This window comes from Vombatus ursinus, unplaced genomic scaffold, assembly GCF_900497805.2.
Source record: "Vombatus ursinus unplaced genomic scaffold, bare-nosed wombat genome assembly UNPS02000582.1, whole genome shotgun sequence".
Classification (NCBI taxonomy): Eukaryota; Metazoa; Chordata; class Mammalia; order Diprotodontia; family Vombatidae; genus Vombatus; species Vombatus ursinus.
In genome coordinates this window covers 12,547,668-12,560,698 of record NW_020940360.1, presented here as the reverse complement: position 1 = coordinate 12,560,698, position 13,031 = coordinate 12,547,668, and the positions used below count along the sequence as shown (strand labels likewise).

General features: G+C 37.1%; 1 protein-coding gene across 1 annotated transcript in view; it reads left to right on the top strand.

The window, feature by feature from the left end:
• Positions 1-11,064, top strand: part of UBE2J1 (ubiquitin conjugating enzyme E2 J1) — a 45,775-nt gene extending 34,711 nt beyond the window's left edge. Inside the window, exon 8 of the mRNA XM_027855078.1 lies at positions 7,386-11,064. Within this exon, the coding sequence (XP_027710879.1) occupies positions 7,386-7,667 (282 nt within the window). The 3' untranslated portion in view covers positions 7,668-11,064. The remainder of the gene's footprint in view (positions 1-7,385) is intronic.
• The last annotated feature ends 1,967 nt before the right edge of the window (positions 11,065-13,031 follow it).

Here is a 13,031-nt window from a genome sequence, read left to right as displayed (position 1 = left end):
TGCTTATATAGTATTTTAAGCTATGCTAAGAAAAACATCATATATGTGTGTGTGTATATATATATATATGAATGATATTACAAGTATAATATTAAAGGAGCTCTTAGACAAAAACAGTGATATTTTAATTTATTTTGAAAAATTATTGAGGATTTGGGTGTTGGAAAAAAAATTAAATCGCTCCTTTTTGTGTCTTAGCCTAGCAGCCCATTGCTCCTAGTAAGCACCTAATGAATGTTGTGTTGAATTGAATTGAATGAGATTTTCTCTATTTAGTTAGACTGGTCCTTGGTCTTCAGTTAAAATCTGTTTCTGGGCTAGGACTCAAAGTTTTTTCAGCTTGGTAGGACTTACTGCAGCTTGTACAGAGATTTGAGACCCCAGAATTGGTACTTCACCATGGTAGGTAGAGAATTTATGGAGTAAACATGGATAGGAACTTCAGTGGATGAGAAAGGTAGAAGAGGCTTGCATCCGTGACCATGTTGGACGCATGAGCACTGAGGAATTTGAAAGTCTTCATTATACTTTTATTTGCTTTCCCTGAATTGTAAAGGTTTTCTGTAATTTTTCCCTCAGAAAAATTCATCAAGAAAATAATAATATACTTGCCATATCTTTCTTAAATATTAATTACAGATTTTAATATGTTATTTATAGCAAAAATGAGACTTTTCCAAGTCATTGTAGATGCTGGCTTCTTTATTGGTGATGTTTTCCAACTGAAGCATAAAAGCATGGCAGTTTTTAAGTCTGGATTATTTTTTATGGCCCAAAGGTCATATCTAGAGTTTAAGCTATTGAGTATAAATTCTGTTAATAATAGCTTAGCTAACATTGTCAGTAGCAACCCTTTTGAAATGAAGCATACCATCATATTATTGTCTGTCTTTGGTGACTACAACTACATATTACAACTATTTTTAAAATCAGATTCCAGCCTGTATTAAAATTAATGGGGAAAATGGAAGGGAAACAAAGTACAATTTTGAGAGGAAACATATTATTTACCAGCTTCTCTCAAGCTTTATTTATCTAGCCTTACTGAATTTCTTTGTATACTTCATGTACTATTCAGGATTGTTATTATCAGAGGGCTTCCCTTCATCTAGCACTTCAGATTATTTCCTTTTAGCAATATAGCAAAAAGAGAACTTAAAGCCCATTGTGCTTATTATTATAAGTTGACTTGCTGGAATACCAGTGAGGAAGATAAGTCAGAGACAAATAATTAGGTCAGAGTGAGTTTATTAAGCTGATTTTCAAGTTACTGCCCTAGCCACAAGGAAAGTATTTTTCTAAGCATGAGTCTTAGAGAAGAACATCGGTGCATGAGCACAGTTAGCAAAAGAAAAAGGGTCATGTTTTCCAGTTTTCAGAGTTCCTGAAGGCCACAGGATGACATACCTGTAAATATACCTAAAAAAAATTTCAGTCAGTTGCCAGATCTAGTGATTTTTTTTCCCTCTCTACCACATCACGTATATCCCCTCTATTCACTCACATAGCTGGCACCCTCGTTCAGGCCCTTATCAAGTCTTGCCTGCACTATCTAAAGAGCTTTCTCATTGGTCTGCCTGCTTCGTCTCTTTTCACTCAAATCCACCTTCCCAAAGTAATGTTCCTAAATTCACTCCCTCTACTCAACCCCTCAGCAAACTCCAGTGGCTCCCTAGGATTTCCAAGAAAAAAATGTAAAGTTCTTTGTTTAGCGTTTTAAGCTCTTCACAAGCTAGCCCTTGTTGCTGCTTAGAAAGGAATCTTCTGATATTCTATTCCCCTCCATCCTAGAGCTCTGTGATCCATTTATATTGCTATTCTCCTTGATTGCAACACTTGATCTCCGTTCTCTGTGCCTTTGCATTGGTTATTCTCCTGGCATATCTGGCTTCCTCTCCCTCCTAATCTCCAACTTTTTGGATCCCTGGCTTCTTTAAAACTCAGCTGAACTCCACCTCCTTCAGGAGAACTTTACTGATTCCTCTAACATGTAGCATCATCCCCTGCTTATTTGTGCTATCTCACTCATTAGAATGTAAGCTTGAGGGAAAGGAGTCTTTATCAAATGGGATGTGTATAAATCTCTTTGAAAACCTCAAAGAGCTAGCTATTATTATTGATGTTGTTTTCTTTTTGACTCCAGGCTTTAGTGCCTGGCACATTATGAGCACTTAATATAATCTTATTGATTGTGGATATTTTATTTTTAAGACTTGATTGATACAAGGGACACTGATATAATAAATAGTACAAAGACAGAAAATCTTAAGCTAATACTTGAATATTTAGGAGCATGTTTTAAATTATATATAATCTTAATATTCCTGTATGTTTTAATCTTTGTAATTTTTCTATAATTTAAAGTAAAATTATTTTACTATTTTCATATAAATTTTCCATGATAGGGATTATATAATCTAGCCATTATGGAAGCAGCTGAGACCTGGTATTGGGCCAGGGCAGCTGCTGTGTGAGTACTATATAAATGCAGTGAGAATTTATTGTCAAATCCCAGATAAGCTATGTTTTTAGCAGTGAGGGGGCGAGAGATTGGTAAAAATTTTAAACACGTCAGAAAACGTTAGGCCATCTGTTGCATCTTGATATATACTTATACTTTTTCTAGCCTTGTAGAAATATAGAAAATAAGAATGCCTCTCTTTTCCAACAGTGAATGTTGTCATTTTTTTATTTTCTCCTCTTTACCAATTTTCTTATCTTCTCAGGGACTGAGGTTCTTATAAGGTATTATATTTTCTAAAACCCACAAATAGTGATTCTTCTTGGTTACTGAAAATTTATTTGCAAATAGTCCTTATGAAAAGGTTGTGTTTCAAACTATCATTTGTAAATTGGTTATATAAAACTGGGAATTACCCCAGAACAGGCTAGTTCATAAAAATCTATCTGTAGTGTAGCTAAACTATATGGGTCCTCTTTAAAATGAGTACGGTGGACTAAGTGATCTTGAGGCACCTTTTTAGCCCTAAGATGGCATGATTCTAATGACACTAGCTCATTTGGATCCTGAGAGCAGAGCACTGGACAGAGAGGAAAGAGAGGAAGTGCTTCATTCTTGTTTTCCTGAGAGCAGTGGTAGTCCTAGGCAAAAGTTTGAGGTAGGTTTAGTTTGTCTTTGGCATATTCTCACCCCTCTTTCCACCTCCCTCTCTCACCTTATAGTATTCTTTCCTGCACACCCTAAGAATCACAGTTTTGAAGAAGACACAGAGGTCTCAAGAGTCTTATCATGTTTCTGAAGAGGAAGCTTCCCTCTAGCATTCACTTTAATTCAACAAACATTCATTAAATACCTACTATATGACAGATACTATTCTAGGTTCTGGGGAAACAAAGACAAATATGATTAACAATCCCTGCCCTCAAAGAGCTTATATTTTGCTAGTGGTTGCTAGGAGGCTCTGGTGGCGGATAGTGTTGGAGTCTGAAAGACCTGACTTTAAATCCTGCCTTAGACACTTAGAAGCTGTGTGATCCTGGGCAAGTCATTTAGCTTCTCAGTGTTAAAATGGGAATAGTGGTGCCTACCTCACAAGGTTGTTGTGAAGACCAAATGAGATAATATAGATGAAGTGCTTTGCAAACCTTTTTGCATTAGATAAATGCTGGCTATTACTGGGCCGATAGAACAAGTACAGAAGTAAATGTGTAAAAAAAAAAATTAACAAGTAGTTTCAAGAGAGACCAATGAGGGATTAGCAGTGGCTTTGTATAGGAGGTAGTCCTGCTTTGAAGAAAGCCAGGCTTCCTAAGAGGCAAGGTGCGTATCAGTTATAGGAAATCACTTGTGCAAAGTTACAGAGGTAAGAACAGGGATGTCATGTATGGAGAACAGCCAGCAGGCCAGTTTTTTTGGATTGGATAGTTTGTGAAGGCATAATAAGAAATAAGACTGGAAAGATAAATCAGAGTCTATCGTGGAAGGTTTAAATGTCAGGTTGAAGAGTTAATATTTTATTCTAGAGTCACTGAGGAGTCATTGAAGATTTTTGAGGAGGACATGATCAGATCTTTGTTTTAGGAATATGAATTTGGCATCCTTTGGGGAGGATGGATTAGAGAAGAGACCTGATGCAGGGAGACCAGTTAGGGAGTTAATCATATGAGAGATGATGAGGGCCTGAACTAGCTCTTTAAGTTGAGAAAAAGATAGACACAAGCTATATGGTGAGGGTAGAATGGTCAAGACTTGGCAGCTCTTTTCACACAGAGGTTGAGAATGGGAGGGCAGCATTAAAGCCGACTTCAGGATTACTTCAATATTGTAAAACTGAATGACTCGGAAGGATGGTGAATTCCTAACAACTGATCATTGAGCCTCTGCATAAAAAGCCCTCTACCTGCTGAGGTAGTTCATTCCATTCTTAAATGGCTCTTGTTAGGAAAAATTTTTTTAAAAAAAATTGGGCCAAAATCTGCTGTTCCTGGGGCCGAGAGGTACGCATCTAGTCCCTGGCCTAGAATAACAGGCTTCAGCTACTTAGGATCATACATGTAGAGCCACAAGGCAGCTTGAGAGGTCATCTATCCTACTTTCTTCTTTTACAAATGAAGAAGCTGCAGGGCCGGAGAAGTCAAGATACTTGTCCAAGGTTGTGCAGGTAGCACATGGCAGAGTTAGGATTGATTTTGGGTCTGGTACTACCATTATCAGTACCCTGTTGACTCTACTGTGCTGTCTCTAAGACTTGAAGATAACATTCGTGTCCTTAGTCTTTTCTTTTCCAGTTAAACTTCCTCATATACTTAAAACAGATCCTCGGATAGCCTACTTTCTAGTCCTTACCAACCTGCTTTCCTTTTTTGGTGCTTCAGTTTGTCACTGTCCTTCCCAAGTGTTACATAAAGCCCTCTTGCCTTCAACTGCAGTATGTTGTGGAGATCTACCCTCTCTCAATTGTTTCATGTTACTAAATTACCCCACTCCCCGAAATTCTCTCTTTTAGTGCAACTTGGTCTTAGGAGTCTGGAAGAAAGGGATTTGAGCTAATTCACATTATGTGAATAACTAATAACCCTATAAGAATTGCAGAGATATTTGAATTTTTAAGGGGGATATTAATCTCTTATCCATAGAATGTTGATGAGTCTAACAAAATCAAGTGAAAAAATTAAGGCAGCATGTGGAAGGTGTTTGGTGGAAGGTGGGTTAAATAAAATAAAACTGCGCAGACCAGTCTTAACTGTCCCCAGGGTTAAATTAACTAAGGTGTTCCTGGTTTTCTTAGATTTTTCCCTTATTCTACATAGGAACATATTTTCTCTAATAATCCTAGATTTGTTCATTACAGCTTTTATGGACAGTGGTAGCAGAGGTTGGGATGAGGTGGAGAATGGGATAAGGGCAAGTGTTGTCTGCAAAAGAGGTGTAAATTGAATGCTTGCAAGCTGAAAACTGCCTACCTACCCTTAAGACTTAAAGCATTATTGTTGATTTTTATCTTTTAAACTTTCTTCTTATGTAAAGGAGCAAAATGTTAAAAATTGCTGAAAGCTTAGTTGTATCAGCCGGATTTAGATGAGTGGTCCTTGACATACAGATGACCATGTGAAATAACTGAACCCCAGTTATAGCCTTAAAATGAGATAAAATCTCCATCTTTTTGCATTTGATGAACTTTGATAATATCCAAAGTAGATTAATATTTTAAAAGATCAGATTGCCTACATCACATAAACATGTGTTTTAAAAGCTGAGGTGCCTTCGCTTCGGAAATTAGTTTGGTAAGTTGTTTGTTTAGGCTAGGTTTTGAGGAAAGAAAAGGTTGGACTTTTCTTTTAACTAATTAGTCAAGCAAGTTGTACGAAGTGAAAGATTTTACTTAATTTGGGTTGATCTTAGGCTAACTAGCTTTTTTATTCTAGTTTCTGCATTGCTACTTCCACTTTTTATTCCTCTTAGGAATTTGTATTTCTCTTTTTTTCTCTTAGAACTAAGGCATTTTGCTGTTTTAAGTGGAATTGAATGTATTCTTACCAATTTTAACCTTGTTGACTAACCAAGAAGAACAAATACTTTATTTTGAATGTTTTCTATGTTGTTTGCCATAATTCAATTCAAGTAGTAATAACTGCTAAGTTATTTGCTTATATTGGGAACATTAGGATTTATGGACGCTTTATAAAATGCTGCTGCTATGCTATTTAATTTCTTTAGGTAGCAAACATAATAATCTGGGACCCCTGAAGTCAAAGAATCAGAATATACAAGAAGCTAATGTCTTTACTGTTGTCTCACTTTGTTATTTTTAGAGTCTTTAATTGTTTCCCCACCTATAAATTCAAGGTACCTACTCTGTGTGCTTCAATAAGGGATATTATAAAAGAGAGAGATGGTCTTTTAAACTTTTGTGGGTTCTTAGAAGAAAAGTATCACATGTTTAAGGTGGTATTATTTCTTTCTCAATTAACTTTTCAGTTTTTCGGTTGATTATAGGCTCCTTGAGGGTCATACTACTAGTAAATGGCAGAGCCAGTATTTGAACCCATAGATGACAGAGGTGGAGCTGCTACTGAAAAGTCAGTGAGGCTTGTTTTTCTCCTTTTATGAAGAGGGGAACTATATGCTACATATAATAATGTAGTAGGGAATAATGTTTTCTTGTAATTGGTCATAAACAAAGAAATCAAGACAAATGCAAGACTCAGGCATTTTTTCTTGAACAAAAATATATCAGAGTAAAAAGATAAGTCTGTCCTAAGTCTCCTTAGCCTACAACCACCCAGAAGAGTCCTCTCTCTTCCCATCACTGCTCTCTAGAAGATCTCAGTCCAATCCAGAACACACTGCCTTTAAACTTCTGTGGGACTGTATGACACAGGTCATCACTACTGGTGACAACACAGCAGTTTTGAGTTGAGAGTAACATGTCTGTTGTGGGGTGAGGCACTGTATTTTTGGACACTTGTGTCCAGTTTTATGTGATGGCCAAGATACATAAGGCAGATTGAGTAATATTGATATTTATTCCAAATCAGTACGTGATACAGAAAAACCACATTAACTGCTGCCTTTGACCTATCAGATTAAAAGTAGGAGTCGGCTTGTTTCCCTACCCAGATGTCCTGAAGGAAGGAAGACAGAGAAACTAAAGTAATCAAGAACCCAGTCTCAGCAAGCATTGCTAGAGGATCGGTGGAGATTAGCATGGGGTAATCAGTCAGTAGAGAAGTCTCTGGACAAATCCTTACTCTTGTTCTGCCCCATCAATCTATTTAGGTTCAAACTTAAGGCTGATTTCAGGAACCTAGAATGGTTCTTGGTAACCCTGTTCTTGTCCATATTTAGTTCTCTCTATATTTTAATATGTGTGTGTGTGTGTTTTCTTTGCCTGTTTCAATTAACAATTCTTAAAATTTCTTAGTATGATGCTCAGAACATTGCTGCAACATCCTTACAAGAGCCTCCCCAAACTCTTTCTAAGAATACCTCCATGAGCCCTCGACAGCGCCGGGCCCAGCAGCAAAGTCAAAGAAGAACATCATCGTCTTCATCTGATGTTCAGGTCCAGCAGCCAAGAGCCAACCCCAACACGGATCATATTGGATCAGCCATACTGATCGTCATCCTGACTCTAGCATTGGCAGCTCTCATATTCCGACGAATCTATCTGGCCAATGAGTACATATTTGACTTTGAGTTATAACATTACTTTTGTCTTAAGAGCTGTGACTCGAATGCTTCATTAAACATTCTGCAGTGGGTATGATATAAGAACTGTTTACAAAAAAAAATTTTGTATTTGCCCCTCACCTCCTTTTTTGATCCTTATAAATGTCAGTATATATTTAAACAGATTTTGAGGCTAATTATGTCCGTAGAGAGTATATTAGCATTTAGCTCAAGGGACTGGAAGTCATAAATCCCACATCCCACCACTGGCCTGCATTATGACTCACTTATAACTCTCTATGCCTCAATTTCCTTATGTATAAATTTGTGATAATTTTTTGTAAAGTTATTTGAAACTTTGGATAAAAAGTGGTATTTAAATTCCAAGTGTTACTAGTAGCTCAGTGCCCATTGTGTTGAGTACTAGACCTCTGCTTGAGAAGAATAATTTGGGAGCAGAGGAGAATTGGAGAGGGGAAAACAAAACCCCTTGTTTCTGGGGTTCAGATTCTGGTGTCCTGGTTAAATGTCATTCTTAGGAGGTGAAGTGATATTGGGCATTTTATGAAATTTCTGTGCATGTGAGAAACCATGTTTTAGTAAAGGTGAAAAATTACTTCTGACAAAAGCACCTAAGGAGAAAAATGTTACCATATTTGTGAATAGGCTATTGACTAAGAAAAGGGAATGTTGCTTTGTAAACGTTTTCTTTTACTCTCCAGATAGTTTCAGATCCCCACAAATCTTTGGTTTTAGTGAAGAAAAAAAAAATGGGTCCAGGCCAGAAAATAATTTCTTTTTCCTTTGAAGTTATATGAGTTGATCTTAAGATTTGAATGTTGTCTCTGATTATATCAGTTGTATATCTTGCTTTTTAAATTGAAGGTTATATAACTTGTTCTTATAATACTTATAAATAAGGAATATAATCATTTACCCAGTGCTACTATCTTTTAATTATTCCAAAATATGCATAATGTATAGAAGAAATGTTTTGCCCATCCTTTATGAAAAAGCAAGTGATAGAAAAATCTGTATTTAATTGAAATCAATTTGATCCAAGCCCAAGACTTAACTTTAATGTAAAAAACATTCACTTACAAGAGTATGTCATGCTAGTTACACAGGGTTATTCCAATGCCTTGTGGGAAAGCAGAGCCATGGAAATATTATCTTTGTTTTTTAATACATTTAACTCAATGGCAGCATTGTAGGCAATCACTGGGGCAGTATTATTGAAAAGCTTTGATTGTATTTCTTTTCTTCTTTTTTTTTTTTTTAATTTTTTTTGAGACTAGGTCTCACTATCTCACCCAGGCTAGAAGTGCAGTGGCTACTCAGGGCCCGATCCCACTGCTGATTGATTGGTTTGGAAGCTTTAACCTGCTTGTTTTTCCATCTCCGCTCCCTGGGGGCTCACCATATTGGTGCCAGATTTAGTGCAAATGCCTGGTCAGCTTTATTCTTAACTGTGGCTCAGAATTCCCAGGTTCAAGCAAACCAGCAGCCTCAGCCTCCCCAGCAGCAGATACTACGGGTGTGCGCCACGATGCCTGGCTGATTGTATTTTTAATACAGGCAGCTCCCAACTAAAGAAAGGGCTGTGTTCTTAAAATTTTATTTGGAAGTTATTTGTTTTAGAATACAGAATCCATCTGCTCACCGAGAAAAAAATACTATGGTGTGTTTAGATTCTGAGGCCAGCCCGCAAAAGACTTTAAATCAGAATGTAACTGATACAAGGTCTTAATCAAGTTCATTATGCCGTTTTAAACCTTTTAAACTTGTAACTTTTAAACTTTACTGACTTAGGTTGTAATTATGAAACAATCTGTAAGTAGCATTGAAAGGCAAGTTTAGTTTTCTTCTTACAGTTGATGCAGTTTGTCTTTTCATCCACACAGTAGCTAGTTTTCATTTGTCACAAGATTTAAAATGAGGACACATTGTGTAAATCTATGTAATGTGGTTTTCCTGAGCCTTAATAAATTTGCTTTGCAATGATATTTACAGATTGTGTTTATCATGTCTGCAACCTAAATTATTAAGCTTCAAAGAGCACAAGGACTTTATGAAGACACTCCCCTAAACCCCTCCCCTAATACCATATTGGTCTGAATATAGGCTGCACTTTTACCCTTCAGTCTGGTGTATATATAACCTGAGTGTGGCCTGTAATTAGCATTATTTTTCTCTATGTGTGTTTTTGTGTTTTTTTCTCTCACTATCTCATTTTAAGGGTATGGCCTATATTTGGACCAATATTATTTCAGCTTTATTATTAGGTTTTAAAGGGGCCATGTCTAATTGAATCTTTGTATCCTTAGTCTTTAGTCCAGTGCCTTGCTCATAATAGGCACTTAATAAATTTTTGTTAAATTGCATTAAGGGTTTAATAGGCCACTGAGCCTTTTGATATTGTTTCTTTGGGAAAATGTGTTCATAATTTCAACTCATGATGCTAAAAACACTCATGGGAAGCCACAGTGGCCCTCATTATCAGTGAGAAGGGAATTCACTTGTCTTCCTCTGTCTCATTCACTCTCCCTCTCCCTGCCACAATAGCCAGGATGGTCACCTGTCACCTGCTGAAGATAAGTCTTTGCCCTTCTTCCCTCTTCCATTTCCCCAATCTCCAATCTGTGGTAGTCCCTAAATGCCAGGGGAGAAGGGTGCATAGTAGCTAGGAGAATGTTTCCTGTGATCTAAAGCAAGCCTTTCTAACAGCTCAGCATGAGACAACCATTCACATGTATGAGAATTTACTGAAGTTGGTTTGATGTTCTTAGCTGTGAAGCTATGATCATTAGAGTAGAAAGGGTTTTTTTGTTTTTGTTTTTTTTCCATGATAGCTATCAGTAATCTGACCCAGATGCCCACCTTGTCACCTCTGCCTTTTTCCCTCCTTTATTTCCAGCAGACACCTATGAGAACAACAAAAGTTACCCCTACCTCCACGCATGCTGCCTTTCATCTCTCACAAGTTTTTAAGGATAGATACTTGAGTTGTCATCCTGGCCTCTTTTAGGGGAATTAGGGAACAAGTAAAACTGCACAGGGTGGGGAAGGGTTCTCATTTAATTCTTACCTCTGACAGTATTCGAGAGAACCATCCTTCCACTCCCTCATTGCAGAGGAAGGCTGCACATGGCCTGTGACCTGGTGGATCAGCCCTCTGTGGTTCTTCCTCGTCCTTGGATTTGTGTCATCCACAGCTGCTTGGAGTCACTGAGCCTAAGTTTACATCAAGCTGGTTAAAGTCAACAACTTGTCAAAGAAACTTATTCAATGTCTGTTTCATTTAGAATTTTCTAGAAGATTTAATTAGCTTTTCTCATTATATTGGGGGGCTTTTATTTAGCACTTTGTTTTCAATGCTGCTTATTTTTGTTTTATTATACTAAAAATAAATAATCAGTGTTTCATCCACATCTTCAGCTCTATTTTTGAAAAGTTATGCAGTTTTCCGTGGTCTGTGTTTGGGTAAAGTGAAATTCCTGCTCTGAAGAATAAAGAAAAATTTTCATTGTTCTTAAAATAAAATCTCAACAGAAAACCAGTCACTTCCTACATCTAATCAGTTCCCAAGCAATTTAAATTTTTCCACAATTTTTCTTGAATCTGATTCTACCTCCTCACATTCATTGCCACCATCCTAGTGCAGGCCCTTATAACTTACTATTTTTTTTTCATTTGCTTTTAAAAAAACAACATAATCATTTAAAAAAATTTTAAGTTTCAGATTCTTCCCTCATTGCAGCCCTTCCCCCACTCTTTGAGAAAGCAAACAATATGATGTCAATTATATGTAAAAAGTCATGCAAAACATTGCCATATGGGAATTCATAATTTATGGCCTGGATTATTTTAATTAACCTCCTAACTAGTCGTCACTTTGTTTCTGTATCTTCACTCTTCAGTTCATCCACACAGCTGCCAAAATCTCTCATTTGTAGGTCCAACCACGGCAGTCTCTTGCACAAGTCTCAAGTGGATCTTATTTTATAGGGTAAAATAAATACTCCGTAGCCTAGCATTTTAGGCCAGCTATAATAATGGCTTTAACCTACCTTTCCAACTTTACGTCATATGACTTCCCTTAGTAACTCAGTGTTCCCGTCAGAGTGGATGTGCCAGTTACTCCCTATGCTTGTCCTTCCCCTTACCAGACTTCCCACCCCCACCCCCATGCTTGAAATGTACTCCCCACAAGTCCCTGTTGAAATCCCTTCTTCAAGGTCCACCTTGGTTGCCACTTCTTTCCTAAAGCCTTCCCTGAACCCCCTAACTGAAAGTAACCTTTCCCTTAAAATTTTTATTGTGCCTTGAAACTCATTCAGCCAGCAAACGTTTTTCAGGCAGTCTCCTCTATTAGATTGTAAGTATCTCCAGGGAAGTAACACACACACACACACACACACATATGTATAAAATATATTATCCCCAGCACCTAGCACATAGTAGGTGGTTAGGGTTGGTGGAATAGACTAGAACCTCTCTCTCACTTCACTGTTACTCCCCCCCATATATAAAATGTATGTACATATATATGTGTCTATATAGGCAGGCCTAAATTTATATTTCATTGGGTAAGAAGCTAATTTGAATTAATGAAATTAATTAAAACATTTGAATTATGGGATATATTTAAATCACTTATTGGAAATACACATTATGATTATAATATAACACTTAAAGGAAAAGCCTTTCAAAATAGTCACCTTGATAAGCTATATAGACATTTCAGTAGTGTCATTACTTAAAATATTTCTTGAAGTCTTCTTATGGAACTGTCTTTAGAGCTACATGAGAAAATGCAATCACATTACTTTGTTTTGCACTCCCACCCCACCCCAACCCCTGCCATTTCTAACCAAAACTAGTGTGATTCAACCTTGATCACCCTGAAGATTTTTCACCCTAATCACTAGCAGTTATCTAGGTCTAAATAAGGGATTGTACTTTGGAGAACATTAATAGCTCTACTTTTCAAATCTCTGTAATTCCTGTTCTTGGTATCCCACAACATCACAAAACCTCAGTTGGAAGTGATCCTAGATCAACTCCTTACCTAAGCAGGACTCCTGTCTGGAACATATTCCACGAATATTCCTCTAGACTAGTCTTGAAGATATGTCTTCAGTGATAGCAAACTCAGAACCTTCTAAATGGTATGAGTACATATCACTTTTGGACAGAACTAGTTGTGGAAAAGTTTCCCATCTATGGAACCAAAATCAGTCTCCCTGGAATATCCACCACTGGTTCCCCTGCTTCTCCATGATAACCCTTCGAATAGCTGAGTGAATTGTTCACCTTCCCTCTTCCCACTATTTTTTCAACTGGTCTTTATCTCAAATGGTTTTGAGTTCCCTCACCACTCTTGGTTTCAATCTAC